The following is a 27656-nucleotide window of genomic DNA, read 5'->3' on the forward strand; positions in this document are numbered from 1 at the left end:
GAGTTCGGAATTTCTTTACCGCCCGTGGCACACACAATGTTTTTCATCACACTTGTAAGGAAAAAGGAGAATTAATAAAAACAAACTTCTGTATAAAACACTTTTCCGCCCTAGGGCGAAAATTTCAATTTCCCGCCCGCAAGCCCTACGTGTAAATAAATCTTTTCCGAGCAAGTGTGATGAAAAACACTTTTTCCGCCCTAGGGCGAAAATTTCAATTTCCCGCCCGCAAGCCCTACGTGTAAATAAATCTTTTCCGAGCAAGTGTGATGAAAAAAATATTTCATTCACAAATATTTCAGTAGGTAACACACCACGTAAACCGCGTCCAAACCGCGGCTTCCGTATAGAAGGGATACTTTTTATTGGCTGAATGTAAATAAATGCCTTTGCTCTCTTTTTCATAAAACCAATTTAAAACTATTAAGTCCATTCCCGCCATTAAGTAATTTTCTTCGTGAAACTAGCATTTCTTGTGTGCGTATGTTAGTATTTTTATTTCATAAATATTGGTGCAATATGGATACTGCAAGAAAGATGACTATCTTAAAATTTATTTCCGACAGTAAATCCGTGTTATTTGGTAAATTTGATAACAAATTAACATTCGAAATGAAAGTTAATAAATGGAAGGAAATAGCTCAACGTTTGAATGAAATGGGTGTGTACGACAAAGATTGAAAATATCTAAGAGATACAACTTGGCAAAATTGGAGAAAGAGGACTATAGTAAGTATTTAACAAGTTTGAATTATTAATTAATTACGATAATATGGATCAATTTGTCTGAAATAAATGAATTTTATTATTTTATTTACACTATTTTAATTTGGAATTCAATGTAAAAACGTAAGTACAGTCAACCAATTGGAACCCAAGGCCACTTTAGAACTCTTGTCTTATTGACAACCTGTTATTTAACTATGTATTAGCCATAGAAGTAACTTTGACGTTTACTATAAAAAGTTTCTACAGTGGTCTAGGGTTACAATTGATTGACTGTAGGTCGTTCATTTAAAAACACTCAACATAAGGAAATTTTAGCTTTCAATAATCGTAATAATTATTTGTTTTTTTTTAGGAAAAAAGGGATAATCGTGACCAAACAGGATCTGCGGGAGGCAAAAAATGGCAATTTGATGAAACTGATGACATTATTCTGAATATAATAGGGAAGAACACTCCAGTCGTAGAGGGTTTGACAGTTCCAGAATCCTCAGGAACTCAGGCGGCTGAGACTATTCAAGTACAAGAAACAAGTCAACCTATTCCTCAAAATTCCCAAAATAAAACGAATTCAACTAATGTGCAGTATAAATCCGTTATACGTTTAAAAAAGGAAAAATTAGAGGCTGAAATATTGTTGCTTAAAGAGAAAACTGAACTTTATAAGAGAGAAAAGTATAAATTAGATTTAGAATTATTTAAATTAGAAAAAGAATTGAACATAACGCATTCTTCTTATACAGCACCTTACCACGATCAAAATTGTGTACAATTAGATATTGTTCAATTAGTCGACATAGAAGAAGAAAACGTTCAACTTACTAGATCAAATACAACTTAAAATTATATAATTTCTTATAAAGTAATCACTTCTTTTTTTTTTCAAACTTATTTTGTACCTAGTTATTGGCTATGTATGGTGGCGAGCCCTTTTAGTAGCATACTTATTTCTTACTATGTTTTAATCACAAAGTACACAATTACACTGATAATAATATATATTGATTATAATATTAAATAGCGGGTTTAAATTCAGCAAGCTGTACCTATCCGTACCTTTTTCATAACATGTACTTAAATAAATTGTAACATACTAATGTAGGTATTCTAAAGGTAATGAAATAAACGAGTTTGTATTTTGTATTTATTTTTATAATATGTCCATTAAATATTTCCTTAAGTATAGATTTGTATTAATTCCCTTAACACTTCAATCGCCTCAGGGTCAATTGCATGATTTCCGTCTCCGTCTCTTCCGTCGTTATCTTCATTATCTCTCTCATTGTCACCGTTATCAACCGGATTGTAATACGGAATATAATACTGCACTCCAAGGCGTTTTTCTAAGTTGTGAAGGGTGACACACGCTAAAAATATATGGCATGCTTTCAGAGGTTGAACACGGAGATGATTGAGACAGGGGAATTTTTCTTTTAATACTCCTAAAGCGTTTTCAACTAATCTTCGTGTACTTTTAAAAGCTCGTAGAAATCGCATTACTGCTTCTGTTATTGGTATTTCAACTGGGATGTTTGGCGTAATGAGCCATTTTTTCATGGCATATGCACTGTCTCCTAACAAAATTGCATTTGGGAACGGCCTCCAACCATTCTCCCACTGCTGAGCCAAAGTTGAATTACGTAGCACTCTTGCATCATGAACGGATCCCGGCCATCTCGCACTGGCGTAAAAAAACTCTAAATTTGGCCCACAAACAACCATTGTATTAATCGAATGCCCACCTTTGCGGTCAACGTACATGTACTCATGTTGCTGAGGTGAATCAATGGGTATTAATGATCCATCAACGACTCCACCAATTCTTGGAATATTTGCTAATTCCCTAAATAAATGCGGGATAGCGTCGGAATTCTCCGGCCAGCGTACTTCAATCCCAAACATTTCGTTGACAATTGCAGTCGTAACTCGTTTGATACACCGATGAATGGTAGCCTTAGATACTCCATGATTATCTCCGCTTACGTGATATTGAGAGCCCGATCCCATCCAATGCAGTGTACAAAGAATTTGTTGGCAAGGCGTCAAAGCTTTGTTTCTTGGCGTTGGATGTTCAATACGTGCACCAATTCTATTTATTAAATATTCTACACTGACTTTACTAAGACGGAATTTTTCCTTAAATGAAAAATCCGTTATATCAAAAGAAAAATTAATTCTTTCTTTAAATCTTCTAATATGTGCGAATTCATCAAGATCATTGTTACTATCACTAGCGTCACTACTACTCACATGGAGAGCCATTTTGAACTACGCGTGAATCAACCACGAAATACTACAATTGTCACGCAAATCCGACACACCTTCAATCACATGTCAAGATTCTCTGACAATTCTACAAATATGTCGACTAAAAATAATAATTCTTGTTTCACAACATAATTGTAATACATACAATTGTAGCAAAATGCCTGTCACGTATGTAAGCATTTCTATAGAAAATATTTCATAAAATTGTAATATGTCACCTGTCGCTTGACAATTGTAGCTCGACATATGTCACTGACAATTGTAGCCGTGGTGAAATTGGGGCCTGAACTCTCCTGTCGATAAGTATCTATTCCTTGTCCTCAATATATTCAGTATTCAAACTATTCTAAGCTCCTAACTGTATCTTTAACAATTAACTACCGTTATACAACAAACTTTGATTGCCTTTCCTACTAATTGCTTGTTACACGATTTTATTACAGGCTTTTATATATCTAACCTAAAAACCATTTCGACTAGACCTATCATTACGTACGAAATATATGTAAAAAAAGGGTCAGATTATATTGGTAAATAGCATTGTCAGGGGCAATTTTGTGTTCTTTATATCTTAATAAGCTATGATTGTAAAGTCTATAACAGAAGTTGATAATTGTGTCGATGTGTTGTTAGATTTTTTATTGTGTTACTGTCTTTAGCTTTAGGGGATCACAGATACTCTTGGTAAGGTCCACGGTTCTGACAATAATGGCCTTGAAGGTTAAGTTTTTCGAACAGAGTAGACCTATTATAAAATGTTAAACAAAATGAATATATTTAGTATTTTAGGACACGTTTATTTATTCATATTTTATTGCACAAAAGCAATGCTTAGTGTACAAAAGGCGAACTTAATGCCTTAAGTTATTCTCTACCAGTCAAACTTAGGGCAAAGCATAAAGAAGACATATGCCCTAATAATAAATGCATGGAGCTGATAAAACGCCTTGTCATATGGTGGTGTGGTGTTTAAAGCTATGGGTTGAAAAGCTGTGATGTAAAATTAAATAAAACCATTTCTACAGCAATGGAAAATATTCAAGCAATCCAACAAAATAATAATGAATGTATGCAATAGTAATAAAAAGCCACGGAATTGGTTAATACAGTCCGACTCACGCTTAGCCGATGATTTAAATAAAACAGTATGATGCTGTGTTAGCTTTGATATAATTTACTGTCTACAGTTTTATTGTATCGAAAAGGCAACTTTAATTGTAAAACCTTATATTGGCTATTAAATGTTATTTAATATGTAAACATTATAGAATTGTAAGCACTCTAATTAACTTACATTTTAAATAAAACTAGTCGAAAAGCTAATAAAATGGATTCTTAAAACTGTAGGCACTACAATGATCTGGCTTTCAGAATTTCAGTATAAAAAACAACGTCGGTACCCCTAAGTGTAAATTTAATTTAGACTAGGGGTTTGTAAAGTTTGAATGCCTCTCTCGATTGGACACAGGTTTTGATAATTATACAAAAAGCATATTGTGTGAATTTTTTTTTATGAATTTAAGCATATTTCAGAACGCTTTTTACCCAGCGCCTTTTACTGTAACTAGACTAATAGTGCTTTTACTCCAGTCAACGCTCCTTTTTTTAGTCCAGTCGAAAGCTAATCTGGCCGGATCTTGCCATTTGCTAATTACTCTCAAAGGTGCGGTCTTTGTGGCTAGTCTGAAAAAGAGAAATATAGCCTTCGATTTTTAGCCACGAAATACAGGTAAGGCTTTCAGTAGGTAGGACATTTTGTTTGTGCAACTCTTTTTCACGCTGTTTTTCTGTATAATTTACGAAATATAGGAACATTTTCCGGTATTAAATAACACCAAATAGAAATTTCTTCTTCAGTGAAGGAAAACGTCGTCATGAGGAAATTCAATGGTGTGGTGTAGTCCCCAAAGAGCAGGGACTTAACTCTGTCGGATGCTATTAAGGCCGTATTCTAAGAACATAAGTGTTATCAAAAGATAGCCTATTAGCAGGCGTGGCTCACTCCGCGATTTCGTCGCTTTGCAAAAGGAAGCTACAAGTACAGCCGTTCCACACCAATTTTGGTGGCTAGCCATAAGCCGCGCGTGGCGCTGTCGCCACCTAGCGGCCATGTCTGTCCTGATCGTAACAGACGCGTTTTGTTAGAGAGTCTTCTGTACCTAGTACTATTATTTATTTGGTGCTAAGTATTATTATCTGACGGCAGTATAGCCTAAAGCAGCAGTGGGCGTAATATATAAACTTATTTAAAATAGTAAATACTATATTCGTAACATTAACATATGTCATTAATTCATTATATATTTTATACACTTCAATCGACCTAAGTACGAATTAAGATTTGAAGTTTTTAGGTTTCTTCATTATAATTTTTTTATATAAATTTCTACTGCTTCATTTTCACCAAAATGCACTACATAAAAACACAATTCTTCATAATTAGGTCACAGTAATATTCTCCTAAAGTTACACTAATAGTAAGGACACTTTTATAACTTTACATAAACAACAGCAGGGGGATACATAATAAAATTAATAATTATGATATACAACCTAGATAGAAAAGTTTAAGAGGCAGTTCTCACATTAATTCAGTTGATTTGGGGATCACCAATCGGATTTCGAACACGTTTGGGAATTTATCTACTTAATGGTCGTTTTAATTATAAACTAGGTAGCCATCATCATTCGCTTGCCCTTGTCCCATTCACTTGGGGTCGGCGCAGCATGTCATTTTCTTCTATGCCTTTCTATCATTTCATCATTGTAAAGTTGCTATGATGACTGAAATATAATTTTACCATCAGTTTTATATTTAAAATCTATATATGTGATATATCGTCGCAGTCACTTTCTGACGTATAAAATTGTAACTCTACGTGTGTATTAATATCCAAACAGCAGGTATAAAAATGCCTTTATGATATACACACAAAATTCTTATTTACATTGTTTATTTATAAATTTTTAAATTAAGTGTTTTTATTACGTTTTATTTTAATCATACATGAACAAAGTTATATTTACCTACATACCTCAGTTCCCAAATTATAAGTACAAACTTTTAGGTATTTACTATTCTTACTTACTACTTATTCCGTTGGCTCAGCGACCCAAAATGACGAGACTTGGCCTCCGACACAAGACAGCGCCACTTTTCTCAGTCCTGTGCGACCTCTCGCCAATTGCTGACTCGAAGTGTAGGATAGTAATCCTACACTTTTATTATAACTAAGAAATTGATAAGCGCTATCATCCACTTACTTCAAAAATATAAATAAATTAATAAATATTATAGGACATTCTTACACGAAGAAGGCTTGTGTTGTGGGTACTCAGACAACGATATATATAATATACAAAATAAATATACACTATATCATCAATTTAGAAAGGATTCCCACAGCTAATTCTAATATTTATAACAACGAAAGCCCTCTCTATTTGCAACAAAATGCCGGTTTTAGTAAATTATTGAGCTGGAACACGATTATGCTAATATAATGGCGATAGGTAACCGTGGAGGCCGCCCGGCGACATTGGGTCTGTCGTGTTATTGACCCGCTGGTGAAATCGAGAAAAAACCCGCTATGTCTCGTGGTATGTGTCCCTACTAACTTGTAGGTACTAAGAGAAATTAACTGATCGTAAGTGGGCTTTATGTCTTTGTAATAAAGTTTATGAATGACCAGTGAACAGTTTAGTATGGGACGAATTCATACCGCAATGATGTAAATTGCAGTATGAATTATGATATATTATTAATTATATGTATATTATATATTATTATATGTTATTATAACTACTGGCACGTCAATCTCGATCATCAATACTTTTTGCCAATTTGAAGAATTATTTTGAGCAAAGAATGTTATACAACATTATCACAAATATCGTTTTGTTGGAAGCTATTGAAAATTGATTAGTTTTAAAAATATTTTATTTAAATTTTCGTTCTTTCGTGTTACCATAGACACCATAGTATCTACCCAAGTCAGTGGTCTATCATTTTATTAATTCAGATGCATCGGGATTAATATCAAATCAAGATCATATTCTCAAAGTCTGAATACGTGTACCAACGTAGAAAACTGCAACGAATTTTAATACTTAGGAAATTAGAGGTTAATTTTTTCCATCAATGGAAATAGCGTCATATATTATTGAACGCATTTCGTCATTTCTTGCATTGATAATGAAATATGGAAATATAAGAAACATAAGTTTTTTAAGCTTAGAATTTTTTTTTAAGTGGAAAAATTTATTCTAAGCTTAATAGCATCGTTGCAGACGTTTCTGATTGTGAAAAATTAAAATAAGTTTTTTTACTTTTTATTTATAAACTAAACTAATATAAGTAAAATATAATTGAACTAATATAAGTAAATATGTAAGCATTTACATCGTCCTTTTATACTGACCCACTCACAACTTCAAATACCGACTGAGCTTTTTAATCCCCCAATCATTTACCCAGCACTCGCAGGATTGGCACAAGACAGCCAAAAGGCCTCCTATTTTTTACTCTTTACAGGTACAGTAGCGAGCCATTAGGGTATTGACACGAACGGGTCGGAAACCGCAATAATTCACAAAGAAAGCGGCCGCAAATAGAAGTAGTTTCCACAGACTTTGGTATTTGTAGAGTTTGGCAACGATTGGTCATCATCATCATATCAGCCCTTTATCGCCCACTGCTGAGCATAGGCCTCTCTTCTAGTACGCCACTTGTCTCGGTCCTGAGCTAATCTCATCCAGAAGTGACCCGCAATTTTCCGGATGTCATCCATCCAACGAGCCAACGGACGCCAGGCGCTTCTTTCATTTGAAAGCGGCCACCATTCTGTTAATGATGGTATGTATTGGTAACTTTAGCAACCAACTTATTTAAACAATATTCTAGTTCTATATTCTTTTAAATACTTCCGCCAATCTCTGAAACCCTACGGTTTTTGGTAGGGTTTCAGGGGGTTGGCGGACAAGTTGAAAACAATATCGAACTCGAATGTTGTTGAAAGTTTCTATTATTCTCATATTTGACACTTATATATTCCTAGGCCCAACGCTCTTTTTAATCTACATAAACCAACTCTGCGACATGCCTATCGACAATGGCTCTATCTTTTCGTATGCGGACGATACGGCTGTTGTGTTTTATGGAGATAATTGGGAAGACGTGCGTACATCTGCAGAAATCGGCCTTAATAAGATTGCCCGCTGGCTACAAGCCAACCTCCTTACCTTAAATCGAGACAAAACAAACTACATCTGTTTCACCCATGACTGTAGAACTCAACCCGACCCTACTTTCACTCTCAAAATCCATAATTGCAATGACATCGATTCTACACTTTGCTCTTGCCCTCCCATTGAAAAAGTGGAACATATAAAATATTTAGGGGTTATGATGGACCAGAGACTTGCTTGGCACTCTCATACGGAACTAATGATGTCCCGAATTAGGAAACTTATTTGGACCTTTAAATGCTTAAGATATGCTGCGACCTCAAAACTATTAAATCAAATTTATATTGTCCTAGCTCAGTCGATCCTTTCTTACTGTGTTTCAGTATGGGGTGGAGCCAATAAAACAAAATTTTTACAACTTGAAAGAGCTCAAAGAGCACTGATAAAAGTCATGTACTTTAAGCCTTATAGGTTTCCAACCGTTGATCCGTATGACCTATGTGGCCTTTTATCTGTAAGAAAATTATATGTGCTAAATGTAATCTTACGGATACATAAGTCTACGTTTTATTACCCTGTCTCTAATACCTCTAGAAGGAAAAAAACGAACATAATCCCTATTCCACCAACAGCGTCTGCCTTTGCCAGAAGACAGTACAATGTCCAATCGGCTAAATTGTACAACTTCCTAAATAAAGAAATAGATATATATCCCTCCACCTATAGAGAATGTAAAATAAAAGTAATAAACTGGTTAAAGACTAAAAACTACGACGAAATAGAAAAACTACTTAAAACATAATGTAATCTAATATAATTCAATCAACCAAACTATTCCCTTAACACACACAAACACACACACACACACCCACACACACACACACACAAACACACACACACACACACACACACACACACACACAAGTGGCTCCTAAACTATTAAAATTTACATTAGTTGCTCTAGCTGCTACTCACATGTTAGTTTTATTGTTACGTGGTTAACTTATTAAATTGTTTAGTTTTATCTAGTTTAATTTAATTTACTTTACTGTTATTAAACTTATCATCATAGTTTTTCTTTTAGCTTGTAGTTAATCACTAAGGAAGAGCGGTGTTCCTTAACACAGGTATTTTTATACTTAAAAAGGGACACCAACCTGTATTTTGTTAAATATTGCTTGTTAGCGAATAAATATTTTTTCATTTTTTTTTTTCATATCTTACGATGAACTACCGTTACCTAGTTTGTGTTTGTAACAGCGCCATCTTTTAGGAAATTTGGATATCAAACTTAACAAATGTAGAAGCTAGAATTTTAGCTTTGTAATAGCAAAGAAAATACATAGTATAGAGGGCTATTGTCAAAGTAAATTTTGTAGTCACGGTACATTTACTGCCATCTATCGACACACGATTAAAACTTAAAATAAAATTGAAAATGTATAAATTAATCAAAATGTTTACCTATACTGGAATCAGTTATGTAAAGCTGCCATACATGACCCAAAATTTTTTTATTAAGCTATGAGCTTTATCACATCTGATATTTGAGTAATTCTAAGCATTTCTAGCCTGGGGTGGGGGGGAGGGTGGGGTACAAAGACGGCCGCCACCCGTCATCTTTAAAAAAAATCTATTCTGATCCTGGTGGGTACTAGGGCAAGTTTGGTATCATTTTCGTATAAACCAAAGACGTAGAATTCATTGCTGGTATTTGTTTTTTTCAGTTTCATAGTAATTTTACAAGAAAAATGTAAAAAGGTGAAAAATTTTGTTGGAGATTTTTGCTACGCGGAGCCGAAACTACAAAAGATAGAAAGTTGAAATTTGCACACTAGATTACATTTATAAAGTGTACAAGAGATAAGAAGCGATTTTCAGAAATTCAACCCCTAAGGGGGTTAAAAAGGTGATGAAAGTTTGTATGGGGTTCAAGTTTTATTTTAAGCTAGGAATTTGAAACTTCGTAAAACGATATATTATTAAAATACAAGAAAACTAATTTCAGCGTTTTTGAAAATTCATCCCCTAAGGTGGTGAAAAAGGGGTTGAAAGTTTGTATGGATATCAAAAAATTTTTCGAACGCGGGACTTGAATCTTTGTATTTGGGGATATTATTAAAATACAGGACAAGTAATTTCAGCGTTTTGTAAAATTCATCCCCTAACAGGGTTAAAAAGGGGTTCAAAGTTTGAATCCATTACAAATCCGAGTAGACACACATTTCTTATTGCCTCCCAGGCTTGAAATGCTTAGAATTACTCAAGGAACATATGTGATGAAGCTCATTGCTTAATAAAAAAATTTTGGGTCAACTTTATAACTGCTTCCGCTACTACGGATAAATGATTATTCATTTTTATTGTTCCATACTGACCCATGTTCTTTCACTGATATGTGTTAAAATTGTTAAATATCAAACGGTGTCGTGAACGCCATCTAGCCGAGAATAGGCCAAAGGTAATGGCGCCATCTATTCGAGAATGACTTTTTCTTGATTTTCGAGGCACGTTTTTTTCTTATACTTTATTTATCTTATACGGAGTTATATAGGTATATCTCTGTTAATAGTAATAGTCAACATTCGGGGTAAAACAAACGTTGTAAATATATATGTACCTATAATCAGGATTCGAATCGATGAAGTCAAAAGAGAAAATCTCCTTAAGTCTCCGCAAGTCTCCTTAGCAAGCTTCCTGCTTACGGCATCCCTGCTGATTTTTGTAGCTGGCTATCTGATTTCCTGAGTGAACGGTCGATCAGAGTAGTTATTGATGGCTGCTCTTCGGACCTCATGGCCATTGACGCCGGTGTTCCTCAGGGGTCTGTTCTCTCCGCAACCCTTCTCCTGCTCCACATTAACGACATGCTGCAACCCAGCATTGTAGGTTATGCAGATGACAGTACGGTTGTTGAGAGATATTTGGCTAGTGCAGGGGACAGCAGGGAGGATATACGTTCACAGAGAGAGGCCATGGTTGAGCGAATGAACTTGACCCTTAGTCTCGTTTCCCAGTGGGGTGATGACAATCTGGTCACGTTCAATGCCTCCAAAACACAGACGTGTCTATTTTCCGCAAAACGGAGTCCATTCGACCTGACTCCTTCTTTCCGGGGTGCATCTGTACCTATTACCGACAGCCTGGAACTCCTCGGCATGGAGATGAGTTCAGTCCTCAGCTTCGGCAGCTTCATTGAGTCTAAAGCACAAACTGCGGCCAGAAAGCTGGGCGTCCTAAATAAGGTGAAGCGATACTTCACACCTGGACAGCTTCTAACACTTTACAAAGCTCAAGTCCGGTCGTGTATGGAGTATTGCAGCCACCTGTGGGATGGCTCAGCTAAATACCAACTCGCCGCTTTGAACTCAGTGGAGCGCAGAGCCAGGAGGATGATTGGCGACAAGAAGCTAACGGCTAAGCTTCAGTCTTTGGCCCATCGGCGGAAAGTCGCCAGCCTGTCGGTATTCTACAGGTTGCTCTTCGGGGAGTGTGCCCAAGAGCTACACGAGCTTATTCCACCGTCCCCATTCTACCATCGGACTTTTAGACGCACGGCCGGTTTCCATCCTTACATGGTAGATATTCCACCAATTCGCACGAAGCGCTTTGCTTCTACTTTCCTTATGCGCACTGCCAAGGAATGGAATTCCTTGCCGGCGTCTATATTTCCGTGTTCTTATAACCCGGCAACCTTCAAATCAAGAGTGAACAGGCACCTTCTGGGCGAGCTCGCTCCATTGTAGGCCACGTCTACGCCTCGGCTAGTCTGTGGCCATGAGTAAGCCCATTCATAAAAAAAAAAAAAATCCTCAAGATTGCTAATCAATTCAGTATAAGTACGTTTTGTAAAAACTCCAGTCTCTGAACCTACGGCACCTTAATCTAACGCTATAGGTACCATCGCCCACACTATTATCTGTACATCGGTGGACCTTATGCCTTTTGTAATAAGGTAACCGATGTGCAGATAGAAGTGTTGCTGCTTGCAGAACAATAATTTGCTGATTAGTGATTATATTTTGCTAGCCGGTAAAGAGCACAAAATGGAGAGCACAAATCACATGTGGTCGCGATTCTCAGCAATGAGGGAACGAGGAAGAAGAAGAAATACCACTTTACTCCTTCCCAGAAACGAAAAAAGCAAGTTCTGAATCTACATTACTCTAGATCCAAACCCCGTATTTCAGCGTATACAATATACGTAGTGTTCGCTCCGTTCGCCCCGGGACCGCCTCGAATATCGATAGTCCTCCATTCTGTTGCCACAAAAATGAAAAAGAAATGGTAACTTGCGACCTCCTTGCGTCTTAGTTTTGGGTAGTTGGGTTTTTTGGATCGTTTCAACTACTTAATTCGATATCGTATTATTATCCGGTATCGACTTATTTCCTGCGAATTGATATTGAATTTTTGTGGCATTTTCATTGATCCTGAACTCTTCTCTTCTACAAAGCTATGTTCAAGAAATAGATTCGGAACAAACCTCGAGTATGTTTCTTTACATATTTACGAGTAAACAGAAGATATATTCACAATAAGTACCTAAAACAAAAACAAAATTCAAAGAGAGTCACAATAAATCAAAATTATTTTATAATTGCTACTTAAAAATAAAAATAAAATAACAATTTTACAATATCGACGAATTTTTAAAACTTAAATTATGAGTTATACCTAGAGTATAATTGTTATGATTAATTATATTAATGATTATTACCTATATTATTAATTAATATTAATCAATATTTTTTTGTAAATAAGTGACATGTAATATTAATATTACACAATAAATGATTATGATTATGATTAAATTGTTTTCTCACATCAAAAACATCATTATTACATCAAGAGAACTTTATGTTTTATGTTAAGGTATGTTGAACTGATATACGAACCGTTACGATTTAAAAAAAGATACTAGCCACAAGTAGATACTTAAAAAATTATCAAAGGAACGACATTCAATAAATGACCAAGATAATAAAGAACGTCCTAAAATTAGATGATTTGACATTGAAGAATAAAATTATTCCCCGCAGACAAATAAATCCTTTATTCCCCATTACTCAAATCACCCCCAACTAGTCGTAAATAAAAAAATCGGCGATAAGCATCGATCTTATATCGATTAAAAATTCACCGTCCGACCACCGATATCAATTTGCTGAATACACTGGAAAGGGATCTTTACAACTTCTTCAAATTTTTATTTCGAAACCGACCATTTTAAATAGACCCCTAAAGACCACCTTTATCTACCTACGTTGTTCTTAAAATAAATACGGGGGAGATCACTTTATCATGGTCAGTAGTACATCACAGTTTGGGTAGGGAGAATTTACAACCCTTTGCTGGCAGATTTATGTGCCGTTCATAGGGTTAAGTTAACCCCCACATGCAGAAAAGATCGTGTTTCGTTATTTTATAAATGGCCCACGGAAATAGAGTGGCTTGTAAAAAGTTTGGGCTATTTTGGATTGCCATTTGCGTGATGAGGTATCATTTTTAAGGTGTCGTTTAAAAAAAAACAATATGGATTGCATTTTATTTTAGTAAGTAGGTACCTAAGTAACTATCCAATTAAAAAACTATTTTGAAGTACCCAAGTCCTTTTAAGTTTAGGTACATATTTTTATAGAAAACTTATTCAGATTATTACTATGCCTCTGTTTGTTTTTATAATTTGTCTTTAGTGAGTGTTATTCATATGGTTTAAAGAAGGAAATGGTTTATATAAAATTTGTAGGTACTATTCACAGAAACCGTAATGTTTTTTTTTTTTTTTTAGAGTTTGAGTTTAGACTTAAACCAGAATAATTTCGTTTAAAGATTTTAAGGGCTCTAAATTTGCGTTTTTTTATTTATTTAACCGTTCATTTTAGAACTTAATTAGACTGAGCTACTTCAATTTCACAAAAATGTAAATTCATTTTTTTTTACAATACAAACAAAAACCGATACTGTATTTAATTATTTGTATTAATTATTAATACATTTATTTACGTCAACCAACCAGTTAAATAACAAATTTTACATAGACACATAGACGTTAAATAGGACCCCCACTCAGCGTAATAAAATAAATAGATTTTGGTCAATGACGAACCAAAATAGATTGGCTACCGAAGCCTACTCAAATTCGAAAAATTTTCCATGTAGTTTTTGTTAGTTATTTATTTTTATATATTATATTGATATATTGCATTTCATAGTATGAAACCTTTTCTTTGAAACTAAAACAAACGTCAAAGTCTGAGCTCTTTCTTAACTGAATCCAATTAGTCTGAACAGGCCGGGACATGCCCCATTAGAGACCTCATTAGTCGTATCGATGTCAGGTAATGCCTGTAATTACTGCACCGCCCTTTTTACGGCTACCGACAGTTTACCGCCTTTGTCATTGTTTAGAGCCTATAAAATTGGAAGATTTCTAATATGTCTGTGTGTTTGGAACGTTTTTAATAACGTGTTAGATAAAATTTTCCTTCTAAGATAGGTTTACCTACTGACAAAAGGTACTCTTTCATATATGTGATTTCATTTCAAGAGAATACGGTTACCACTGACTAAATCTTAAGCAGGCCACTGACGAGCCTTCCAAATGGATGCCGTTCCAATGAATTCATCCAAATGGACGGCATCCTAATATTAAACATTGTACGTTCTTGACATTCACGGACCGATTTTGGATTGCAGCCACGCTATTTGGACTGTTGGAAGGCTCGTCAGTGGCCACCTTTAACATATCAGTTTGATCAAGATCGCTTTAGCATAATACGTAAAAAAATTGTATTATAGCAAATTTTGAAAAACGGAATAAGTAGTTTCTTTTTGTATGGACGTGTACGTGCTATACTTTCCTCTGGGTGTCCTGCGACTGATTACCAATTTCAAAATCGAATAATTTTCGAACGCGAATTGCGAGGGAGATGGAGATAGTGTTTTAGTTTCGCGAGTGTTACGGTTGAGCAGCGTGAATATAGAAATAGATTTTTTTTATTTCAGGCAACTAGTAGCAAATACCCTAAAACTAGCATACATATTATAAAAATATATTGCGATGTGCGCAACCCCGCAGTGTCTGGGAGCCGGCCGCGGAACCGCCGAAACTTGACACCCTTCGGCCAAAACTCCTCCTTGGTGAAGGTCGCTAGAATAAGCTTCGGAGGCGTAAAAGCGGTTTCGCTCTACGTCCGATCCGAATCCGATCCGAACCCGTGAAAATATGGTCCGTAGTAGCCGTAGAACTATTTCTATGGTAAGTTACGCACTAGATCCGATCTCCGTCATCCGATTTCTTTCCGTCATTCAACGTGTGCGGTGCGTAACTTACCATAGAAATAGTTCTACGGCTACTACGGACCATATTTTCACGGATTCGGATCGGATTCGGATCGGACGTAGTGCGAAACCGCTCTAAGTAGGTACCTACCTATAGCCAATAGCTTTTCTCAATTCGTAAATTCCGCATTAATTTCAGAATATGAGGAGAAAGTACATCTATTAAGGTACTTTAAGGGCTCTTACAATAAATAGATGCCATATTTTTAATATGCCAACCTATCCATAAACTTTATAACATGTCATTAATTATCAGTCATAAAATTGTTATACTCGTTATACTATTGTCATAAAATGCGTCTTAATACACCAGGTGCATATTCAACTTAAGCTTTCCGGTTTCATAAACATTAAAGTACAATAAAAATACATTTATTTGACAATCAGCAACATAAAAATACAGAATTATTAGATGACTCCAGTACTTAAAATTTAATTATGCACAGTAAAGTTAGAATTGCCATGTATGGCTACATTGACTACTGTCACAGACAAGACATCCTCCAGACAGCACAGTAGCTCTACCCCCTCTGCCACAATAAACGGAAGTTTTACTCCATTTTCGAGTCGTAAGTGTCTTTGTGTGACGTCCGTGTCTTTGAACTGACCAATCACGGCACGGGATCTCGCTCACCTCGTCCCCCGCACCCCAGTATTATTGGCAGCATCGGTTTCATGAAATAATTGCTCTAAACTCCGTCTAGAGGTTTCCTGGGCTATGGCTACTGTGCAAACATTGCACGGGTATTATAAAATAGTTGGGCCAGAGCAGATCACGTCGGTGAGATGCGCACGACCATGCTAGTAAACAGTTTTAATACAGTAGGCACAGTAAATGCCACTATAATGAAAGAACTAAACATTTAAAATCGTTTTCCCCATTATTTTATTAATACATGTCAAATATTAAAACAAATCAAATCAATAAAATTATATTAAAAGATAAATTATACAACTTAAAATTAAATTAAGTACAAAATTAAAATTTTACAGTTAAAAATTTATTAAACAAAATAAATAAAATAAAATAAAATTGAATTACAATTTTGAACATGTACATTTAAAAAGTCAGAATCAATCATTATAACGCCAGATTTTCAACATGACAAAACGAGAATGGAATAGAGTAAAACGATGTAGGTTTTTGATGCGAACACATTAAAACAAACTAGGATTAACTAAAACAGTGCAGTTTACTGGGTTGGTTATATCTGCCGACTGCCGGACGACTTGTGCGCCAAGTTAACCACAGAGTGGGAGCCCCACGAGTCTAACCGGGGAGCCAGCAGGCCTCGTCGGCGATGGCGGGGATAACTTGGACTCCTTCTTGAGAGAACGCGATAAACGTTAAAATTTTTGACTTAATTTCATCAAAAAATATCTGGTAAGTCGGTTTACGGACGATATTAATAATATTGCGTGATAACGTCATAAGAAATTTTTCGTGCATGCTACCTGTGTTCATCGATTTATAAGTCGTTATCAATTATAATCTGTGTGTTAGGATGCCGGTAAACTAGACCCCCGCGGAGGCATCTTGATGCAGTTAACGAGGAACAATGTCTCTATTAGCTTATTCTGGACTTTTTGATTAGGACAGGGGAGGCAGTGGAGTCGGTTTCTTAAAATAGTAGTGCGTCTACGTCTGAAAAATTAATATAAGGGCGCATCTTTGTCATTATGTTAAAGTTAGTGCAGCGGAATTTAGAAATTAGAAAATTTCATCTTGATATGATATTACTCTTAGTGCACCTCTCCCACAAGACATGGTTTTCGGAATTCGATTACGTCTGCAAGACTAAATCGCATATACTTATTTTTATTAACCTTAATTTTGGCTGAATATATGAGTATTATTAAAAAAAATCAAAATTAAGATTCCAAAATACCTAAATGAATAATCGGTAACTTTTTTTTTCGAAGTCTTTGTTCGTTGGTACTATTAGACACGGAGCATAGCTCAAATTTTCGCATTACTTACAATTAGAGTGATATAAAGTATCATATTTCTTAGAATTACAAACTTTTTACTAAATAATTCTTAAAAAACCTATCTCCTTAATGTATGGAAATATTCTATAAGTATTTACAGAAACAAAACTATATTCATTACCCATTAGGCCACTCCGTGCTTCCCCTGTCCTGGCAAAGAATTCCTTCCCTCGACTATGCAAATAAAGTTGGTAGCAAAAACAAAGCGATACACGGTAATTACCGGGGAAATTAACTGACATCGATACAGCCTTAATGAGGAGCCCTAATAGGACTTGTAGAATTCTAAGGGTGGATTTGATCTGAGAAACACGCGAGTAAGGCTCGCTTACAGCCACATTTACCCTATAAGTGGCCAAGGTAAAAGTATAAGTCAGTCAGTTACGATTACCAAAACGAGCTGAAATTAAATGTTTTATTTAAAAAATATATATATTCAAGCAATTAGTAGATTAAAGTAACGTTCTAAACTTTAAAATTTCATAAAACTTAAGCTTGTAAATGTTTTAGTTTACGGAGACGACGATAGATGGCAGCACGTGTTTCTAAACTAGCAACCGATAGGATGTGTGATAAGAGAAATAATAAAATTATGTGCTAGGCTAGATAGTAGATAGGTAAGGAATAAATTATTATACTGAACAGACATTTCACACTTCATTTGGGTATTCATTATGATATGACAATTTTTTTTATATAGAGTGTTATATTAATGTTTAAAGGGAATTTTAATAACGTCTTACTTCTATAATAATTATAATAAGAAACCGTAATACATGATCATAAGGGACAAAAAAGACCTGAATGTCTAATAGGGGTCATCCATTAATTACGTCACACGTTTAGGGGGAGGGAGGGGGTCAAGAAAATGTGACATATTGTGACATGGGGGAGGGGGGAGACACAAACTTTGTGACGTCACTTTAACTTCATCAGTAACCGAAAATTTATTTAAATTATTTAGTTCGCTGTACATTTAAATAACAAGTTTTTAAAACGAAAATAGTTTTTAATCGTTTAATTTTCTTTCCTAAGCAGTTTTGGGTTATAAAATTACTAATATTTATATCGTCAAAAATATTTTGATAAAATATTAATAATACTTAGGTACTTTACTTACTTAATTCGATTTGGCGATTTCGTAGAAAAAATGTGACGTCACACTAGGGGGGGAGGGGTTTTCCAAATGTGACCAAGTGTGACAAGGGGGGGGAGGGGTCAAAAAACCTAGAAATTGGTGTGACGTAATTAATGGATGACCCCATACACCTTACAGAGGCGAACTAAACAAGTTACATCAGAAAATAATTACCCAGATCAACAACACAATACTCAAGCAAAAAACGCATTAGTATCAACAGACTCACGATTCAAAATCACTTATTTGTAAGAAATCTCAATCCAATAAACTCTAGGGGTACTTAACACTCACAAAACATGGTCATGGGTTATCTACAAAACCAGTATAATTAAGCAATTATAATCAAATTTGATCCAAAAGTGTCAATATTAGCTTACGTTACAGCTAATATCAATATTAATAACTGAGATTAACGACCTAGTCTGGATTTCTAGAACAGAAAGACGAATATTACTATCAGAACCGGTCAAGTGCGAGTTGGACTCGCGTTCCAAGATTTCCGTACATAAGTCTGACTCACGCTTGACTGCACATTTCTAATAGGTTTTCCTGTCATCTAGGTATAGGTAAAGTACTATTTTGAGTATTTTTTTTCAACATTTTAGGCCCAGTAGTTTCAGAGATAAAGGGGGGGGGGGAATGGTCGGACAGATAGACAGACGCACGAGTGCTCCTATAAGGGTTCCGTTTTTTCCTTGTGAGGTACGGAACCCTAAAAACGTTGTATTTACGTCTGAGCTAGATACAAGTTGGGTTAGGTTTCCTAATCGGCAGGTAGATTCTAGATTTATCCGATCCTAGATTTATTGACACTATAATAGCAAGAAACAAGTAGTTGTTGGTAATAAATAACTTAGAATTCGCTACTCGTTTTCGCAGAATAGATCAGCGTGACGTATTTAATTAATAAATATTGGACAATCTTAAACAAATCGACTTATAGTTCGTTTTTTTTAGCATTAGTAAGAACTTGCAAGAAGGTAAGCGATCTTGACATGTCTTTTAATTGAAAAACGCTTTTTAAAAACCAAAAACTATTACTTATGAAAGCAGAAGAACATAAATGATCGTATTAGATTCATAATTGTTACATATTTGCCGTAACCTTATTTTTAAAATGTGTTTTTCAATTAAAAGACACATCAATCAAGATTGTTTACCTTTTTTCTAATGCTAAAAAAAACGAGGTATAGTCCCGCAGGAAGCTTAATAAAGCTTGTGCTATATGCTATGGGTACTAAGCGATAACATATCAGTGGCGGCGCGTCCATTAAAGCCGATTCCCACCGGTTTGCCTGTTTTTGGACGTTTGAGCAGAATTGGAAAGGAAATAATATGTAAGCCAAATTAGCCCCGGCTTGCCTATGGATATGTTTGACGCGCCGCCACTGTTAAACATATGTAAGTATAATATAGATATATGTATAAATACTTACATAGGATACATTCATAGGAAATATGTATTATATCGTTATCTCAAGAACAGATTCTTGTAATTAACACAGAAATCCCGGATCCTCCAGTGTCACTACCAACTAGGCTAGGAGGCCATTTTTTTTAACACATTTTTGTTTATTTAATATATTTTTAAGTACAGTGAACTAGCTGATATTGACTTAATCCTCTTTGTATTTGAACAGGGCGCTCGACAACTATAATCTTCGATATTATCACACCCTATATTTGAAACTGTACAAGTGTACAATAATTTACACATTTTGAAGCGCAGTATCAACATAAAACGCCTATAACCTTTGTGATTATCGTTGGAGTTGCGTGCCAATATTAATCCGTACTGCATAGATACTTGAACAATTTTAGATCAAAGAAATAACTTAGTGGTTCGATACAGTGAGGTGCAATATTCATGTTTATGTTTATGTCAAATGTGTTTGCATTGTGTATAGGTTCTCATACTAACGTATTTAAAGTAATGTTTTATAATAATAAATTCTACCTTTGATAACTATTAACATTTAAGATCATGCAGAAAGTATTTTCATCAGGAGTCTGAACGCCCAAAGTCGCTATGGCCCATAATGTAAATAAGTACATAACCAATCGTTGACCCTAAGCGTGCCTAACCATAACTTTAATGGCGATGATGATCAAGTGTTCTAAGTGTCCAACTTTCAATCCGGGTGTCGTAGGTCCGAATCCTAGATCCGAAAACGTCGTGAGCAAACCAGAATAAATCCGCGAAGAAATTCAAAGGTATTGGCTTGCAGCATTGGTATGTAAGTATATAAGCTGAGATTAATAACGATTTTAACAGTTTACCGTAAATAGGTACTTCGGGTTGTTAAAAAATACGTTGACCAAAATGGTCTATATTCTTAATAATTTTAACGAACGTTTACGCTTGTGAGTCAAAGCTAAGGGACAAAGGACAAAGTCAAAGCCAAGATAAGGGCATATATGTTGAACATTACATGTTTTGGTGTAGTTAAATGACTGTAAAACATGTGTTCAAGTAAGCTTAACCTTAAACCCGCGCGCCCGGGGCAAGTAACTATAATACGATTAACACTATTATTCCGCTCCGTGTTTTTAACTTATATTTTTTAGTTGAAGTAGTCTTTTTGAGTTATAAACGATTCGTAGAAATTCTTTGTAAACGTGTTTTTGAACCACCATTTGATAAAGTAAATGTTCTGTAAAGCTATTCTGTGGAAAGCAATCAGTCTTTACGACAATGATCGTCCAGCAAGTTTGATTGGACGGAACGCGGGGCTTCTCTCGTTATGCTCACGCTCGTGGGGATTATGCTGGCGCGGGATTATGCTTTTGATATTGTCTGACGGAGTTTCAGTAATTTCGTATGACGGATAATTCCGAACATCAGATGAAAATGACCCAAAATTCCATCATAATAAGAGTTCGTTTTCGGAATTATCCAACGGTTTTCGACATTCGTAATTACCCGAATATACCTGTTTTTTTTTACCTCAAAAAATATGTTTGACGCCAATGTCTGTCTGTCTGTGGCATCGTAGCATCCAACGGATGAACCGATTTGGATGCGATTTATTTTACGTGACAACCAGTTTCTGTGTGGTGGTTCTGCTTGCTATATTCGGTTGAAATCGATCCAGTAGTTTGAAGAGTATCAGCTCTTTTTCAAAATGATAATAAGGCATTTTTGGCATAAATTTTTTTATTTAATAGTTGTGCTGCATGGTCACTTTAGGAAAAAAACCGGCCAAGTGCGAGTCGGACTCGCGTTTCTAGGGTTCCGTCCATAAGTCCGACTCACGCTTGACTGCACATTTCTAATAGGTTTTCCTATCATCTATAGGTAAAGAACTATTTTGTGTAAATTTTAGACCCAGTAATTTCGGAGATAAAGGGGGAGGGGAATGGTCATATTTTGGCTATTTTCTTAAATTACTTTGAACCTATGTATTTTAAAATTATAAAAAAACATGTCCATTTTTGGGTCACTCATTTACATGTGTACCAAATTTCAACTTAATTGGTCCAGTAGTTTCCGAGAAAATAGGCTTTGACAGACGGACAGACAGATAGACGCACGAGTGATCCTATAAGGGTTCCGTTTTTTCCTTTTGAGGTACGGAACCCTAAAAATTAATTCATTAGGTACGTCCTCGCAATTTTGGAGCTCGCTGTATATGCAGTATAATCCTGATCGCAATGAAATTTTCGGTAAGTGTTATAAAAGGCATTGAGATAAAATTGGAACATCATCATCATCATCATCAGCCTATATACGTCCCACTGCTGAGCACAGGCCTCCTCTCATGCGCGAGAGGGCTTGGGCTATAGTCCCCACGCTAGCCCAATGCGGATTGGGGACTTCACAAACACCTTTGAATTTCTTCGCAGATGTATGCAGGTTTCCTCACGATGTTTTCCTTCACCGAAAAGCTAGTGGTAAATATCAAATGATATTTCGTACATAAGTTCCGAAAAACTCATTGGTACGAGCCAGGATTTGAACCCGCGACCTCCGGATTGAAAGTCAGACGTCATATCCACTCGGCCACCACTGCTTCATTAATTAAATCTGCTTAAATTGGAACATATTTTTTTGGAATTAATTTTTTTTGGTATTTTCTCAATGTTCAATGAAAGTTGTTCAGTAAGTCTTTACGTATTTAGATCACTTCTTCTCATCATAGAATTTACGATATTTTTAATTCGTGTTTCACTTTAAAAATTTCAGACGTCATCTGAAATTAAGGAATTCATGACAAGTCTAAATCAAGTCCTGGATAATAGCACTAAACTCCACTTTTATGTAAACACAAGTGTATGTCACCGGTGACATGACATAATTTACAACATCGCCGAATATTGTTTACAATATTGTCACGGAGAGAGAATTATAAAAATTATTTATTTACGGTTTAAGCATAACAATCGTATTTTTACTAATAAAACGTGTCAGCGTAGGTATAATTGGGACAGAAATTATTATATTATAAATAGTTTAGAGATTTCGTTATTCCCTTTACCCAAACCCACCATTATAAGCTGAACTCTCTTTCCTCATACTTATTATAGATCTAAAGGTCATGATTATACTAGTTCTTACAGATGTGGGGTAAAGTCAAGAGAATGTCAGTCGAGGAATGATTTTATTCTGTTGCGCAGACGCGACGATAATTCATAATTCTGTGACACGTGCCCGCCCAGTCTTGATGCTTGATGTCATTGGTCTGTGTTAAAAGTACTTGACACTTGTGATTTTAGGAAGCTTAATTATATTGTGAATTTAAATCAATAGCAATACATAAATTGGGAGAAAGTGAATAGAAAAGTAATTGCAATAATGCTGAATGAATGCTTACTTCCAATACAAATAAAATACGATATTCTGTATTGATCTTAAATTATCAGTAAGTAATTGCATATAGAAAAGCTAACTAAATACAATTTACTGACGATTGTTTTAAAATCACTATAAAAACTGGAATAAGATGGAAAATAAAGGATATCATGATAAATACCAGAAAGTACTAAGATTACTGAGCTCCCCACAAAAATGTTGCTCTTTGTGTGCTGTAAGTGTAAACAAAATCCCATCAAAAACATAAATGTAAAAAAGGAGAGCCAAGTTCAATACAAAAATTATGCTTGGCTGTGGGGTTCGCCGCAAAAAGAATGGAGATCTAAATGAGTGCCAAGTTCTATGCAAAATCCAAATATGTATTTATAGGAACAAAATAACATTATAAACAAGTATTAAACTCTATTTCTTTGCTTTATTGGATACCTATAACAATTGCTGTTATTTAAAAAAAAATGCGAGATCTTAAAGCAGGTTAGATTTGACTTGGCCAGTTTTCATTACATCAGTCATTTTATAAAGTTATTCAACATATATATTTTGTAATTCTGATAAAAACTGGCCAAGCCAAATCTAACCTACTTTAAGATCTCACATTTTTTTTAAATAACAGCAATTGTTATAGGTATCCAATAAAGCAAAGAAATAGAGTTTAATACTTGTTTATAATGTTATTTTGTTCCTATAAATACATATTTGGATTTTGCATAGAACTTGGCACTCATTTAGATCTCCATTCTTTTTGCGGCGAACCCCACAGCCAAGCATAATTTTTGTATTGAACTTGGCTCTCCTTTTTTACATTTATGTTTTTATATAACATAAATGTAAAAAATAATTTATAATTTTATATAATTTTATATGGGGGCCCCCCCTATTTTATAACTTTTTTTTATTTTTAGATTTTTTCCTACGCTTTCACACAATAACTGAGCTGGATTCCAAATTTCATCCTTCTAGGTCATCTGGAAGTAGGTTAGGTTTAGGTACTATAAGTCTGTCAGTCAGTCTTAAAATTTACGACTTTTTGACCTTCATATCTTTATAACCGTTTGAGCTAGCTTCATGAAATTTGGGCTTCTAGATGTCCTTATGGATATAATTAAACACACGTAGTTTTATGTGTTTACGTTAAAGATGTTTTGAGTTATAGAAGGGTCAAAAGTGGCACCAAGTGGTTCGTGTAATATTACACTTGGCGCTGGCTAGCCAGTTCCTTTGCTTGAACTTGGCTTGACACGCTGCCGCGTGTCTAGATGTCATAAAACTATAATCGTAGTAGCATTTAACGAAATGTACGAGTATTTAACAAGTTAGTCCTTTAAAATAAATTCGACCTCAGACAAAATTCAGCTACCGTCAGTCCCTCTCCGTCAGCAAATCATAATCATCATCATCATAAATTAAAGAGACTTGTGTCGGTGGGGCCATTTCCATGCATGTCGGTCTTCTACTGCCTTGTCAGCCTGATACGACATGACGTTGAGTTTTTCCTTTACCTACTTGATCTAGTTATGCACGTTCTCCTTGGTCTACCCCTCCGTCTCCTAGCCTCAACTAATAATTTTATTCTCATTTTTTCATCGCCTCGATTTAGCTACGATCAAAATGGTTCAGTCGATCTACAAACGCAAATTTTTATTGTATAAAAATTATAATAATAAAATTGTTCATATAAATAAAAAGCGGTTATTTATTTCGCGAGAAACTACAAGACACTAATTCGTGCTATAATATTATTGTTTTATTGGTTGAAAATATCAAGAAGAGGCGGGTGTGTAGACGATTTATTTGTACTTTTTTTATTTTTTGTTTCCGCGAAAAAATGTGAATTTCGGGTGTGTCTCGTCACTGGTGGATTTTTAAACTCTTTGATCTTCTTCGATTAGTGTGAAATATTATTCTTATTAATTATCCTAAAGGATGTTCAAACCGGAAGTCAATTAGGGTTCTTTTAACTTGATTGTTAGTAACGAGGGCTCTTAAAAAATATTTATTATTTTTATTTTATTACCTTCTATTTTATTATAGAACCTCCAGCTGTTCTTGCTAGTTTTATTTTACTTTATTTTCTCCAGAATTCCAAAACCTACGTTCTTGTAATGTATTTGACATTTTTACGAGAATGATTTTGTCTTACAACTTTAATAGCAGCTTCAAAAATATTTTTTTAATAATATAATCTGACAAAGAATTTTTATACGCTGGTAAATTATACATATTTCTTGTAAACTACAGTATTGTCGTAAGAATAACTAGTTTTATGACAAAAACTGTTAAATTTAATCTATTAATTAATTCAGTTATTCGATTCAGTCGCATCTTTTTTAAATTTAACCCCCTTAGCGCCACTTGCACCATTCCACTAACCCGGGGTTAACCGATTAAACCTGGAGTTACCATGGTTACCAGTACAATTGGACACTAAGTTAAAAGTTTAACCGCTTAACCCCGGATTAATGGGACGGTGCAATGGCCCTTATTCATTAAACTTCACATTAAATAGTTAATTAATGTTTTATCATTTTCTTACAAATACACAAGTCAAAATGACAGACTTGTAGTGCGTTCAACTTCATAGATAATGTAATAATTATAGACAGTAAATAAATACGCATAGATGACATAATTATATTAGGTATCTGCTTGTAATATTAGTGTAGTGTAGTACAGTCAACTGTACAAATATGGGTGCACTAAATCATCTCAAAAATATGTCCCATAGCCCTTATGTCAGCGAATTCAGTACTATGGGACATATTTTTGAATAAGTTGGCTACACCCATATTTTTACAGTTTTGTACAGCTTGCTGAAATTAAACCTGCCCTTGCCCAGCTAATTGGAATGGTTAATTAATTTTTATCCTTTTCTTACAAATACGTAAGTCAAAATGACAGGTAATTAATAATTATAGACAGTAAGTAAATACGCATATACAGCATAATTATATTACTTAAGTAATAATAACAACAACAACAACACAACAACAACAACAACAACAACAACAACAACAACAACAAAAACAACAACAACAACAACAACAAAAACAACACTTCAACAAGGTTACAAGGACTATGTTCAGCAGTGGACGTCTTAAGGGTGAGATGATGATGTTGATGATGAAGTAATATTTGTGTAGTATAAAGTATAGTAGTATAATACATAAACTCATCTTCACCGTCACCAAATTTACGACTACTAAAATAAAGCTTCCAATTTGTTCACAAGACTAACGCAAATCCAAGTTGGCTACTTTTGTCGGAACTAATCTAACTTGCGCGACTTGGCTGCAGTTTTACCGAGTTGATTGTCCGGCGAGGATTAGTGTTAAGCTGTGCACATAGTGGGTGTTTTGACCCGCTAATGGATGAATTATTATTATACCACATTTTAAATGTCATGGCCCAATTTAGGGATGAAAATTTTATCCAGAAAAATTAAATACGTCACACAGACGGCTCGATTCGGAAAATGAATTAGATTTCTACTAGACTTCAACAAGTTACGATATGGATAATTTATAGATATGTCAAATTTGACGTTTCCGCGATTCTGAAGGTCCTCTTGAACGATTTCGACAAGTTATGACTTAGATATCCAAGTCACATCTAGTCGATATCTAATGTAGATCTAGTTGATCTCTATATCGTCTCTAGATCTTATGATTATCTCGAAATCCGAATAGGCCTGACAATGCCACTGACGAGTGATGACAGTGTCATATGCTAGATATAACTAACACATCAGACGTGCAACCTTAACCTACTACACCTGTTAAAATTCCTAATTATGTATATTGAATAATACAGAAGTTTTTTAAAAACTTGGCTTTTTTCGGCTTTTTTTTCGGAAATATTGTTACTTACTGATATTTGCATTGTTTTTTCGAAAGAAACTTAAAAATCAAAACTTTAATGTATGGAAATATTAGTCACGTGACTTTTCATAGCATCTATCATATCGATACATTGTTTTTGGCGTTTATCAATGAGCTATTATCACCTTGACTAGGCCCCCTGGTTACTTTAATGAAACCGAAAATTAGGAAACTGAACCTAAATAAAAACGATACTGAAAATCATAACCATGTTTGCTGTCATCTAAATACGTTACAATTAAACCAGAAGATCCATTCAGAAAGTAATTTATCGTAATCAAGACAGATATGATCTGTCAGCTGTCAA

The 27656-nt window shown here is 34.9% G+C and overlaps 1 protein-coding gene and 1 long non-coding RNA gene across 2 annotated transcripts in view; both read right to left on the bottom strand.

Annotated features, from left to right (window-relative positions):
* Positions 1 to 27656, bottom strand: part of LOC134670953 (uncharacterized) — a 298195-nt gene that overhangs the window by 213929 nt on the left and 56610 nt on the right. The gene's annotated exons all lie outside the window — the stretch shown is intronic.
* On the bottom strand, positions 1903 to 3264 carry LOC134670866 (putative nuclease HARBI1). The gene has a single exon (XM_063528682.1). It carries the CDS (start codon positions 2986 to 2988, stop codon positions 1903 to 1905), a length of 1086 nt encoding a protein of 361 aa, XP_063384752.1. The 5' UTR covers positions 2989 to 3264.

Source organism: Cydia fagiglandana, chromosome 14, assembly GCF_963556715.1.
Source record: "Cydia fagiglandana chromosome 14, ilCydFagi1.1, whole genome shotgun sequence".
Lineage (NCBI taxonomy): Eukaryota > Metazoa > Arthropoda > Insecta > Lepidoptera > Tortricidae > Cydia > Cydia fagiglandana.

Bases quoted from the DNA above. Each gene is read 5' to 3' on its own strand.
- LOC134670866 (XM_063528682.1), bottom strand. From the start codon at position 2,988: ATGGCTCTCCATGTGAGTAGTAGTGACGCTAGTGATAGTAACAATGAT.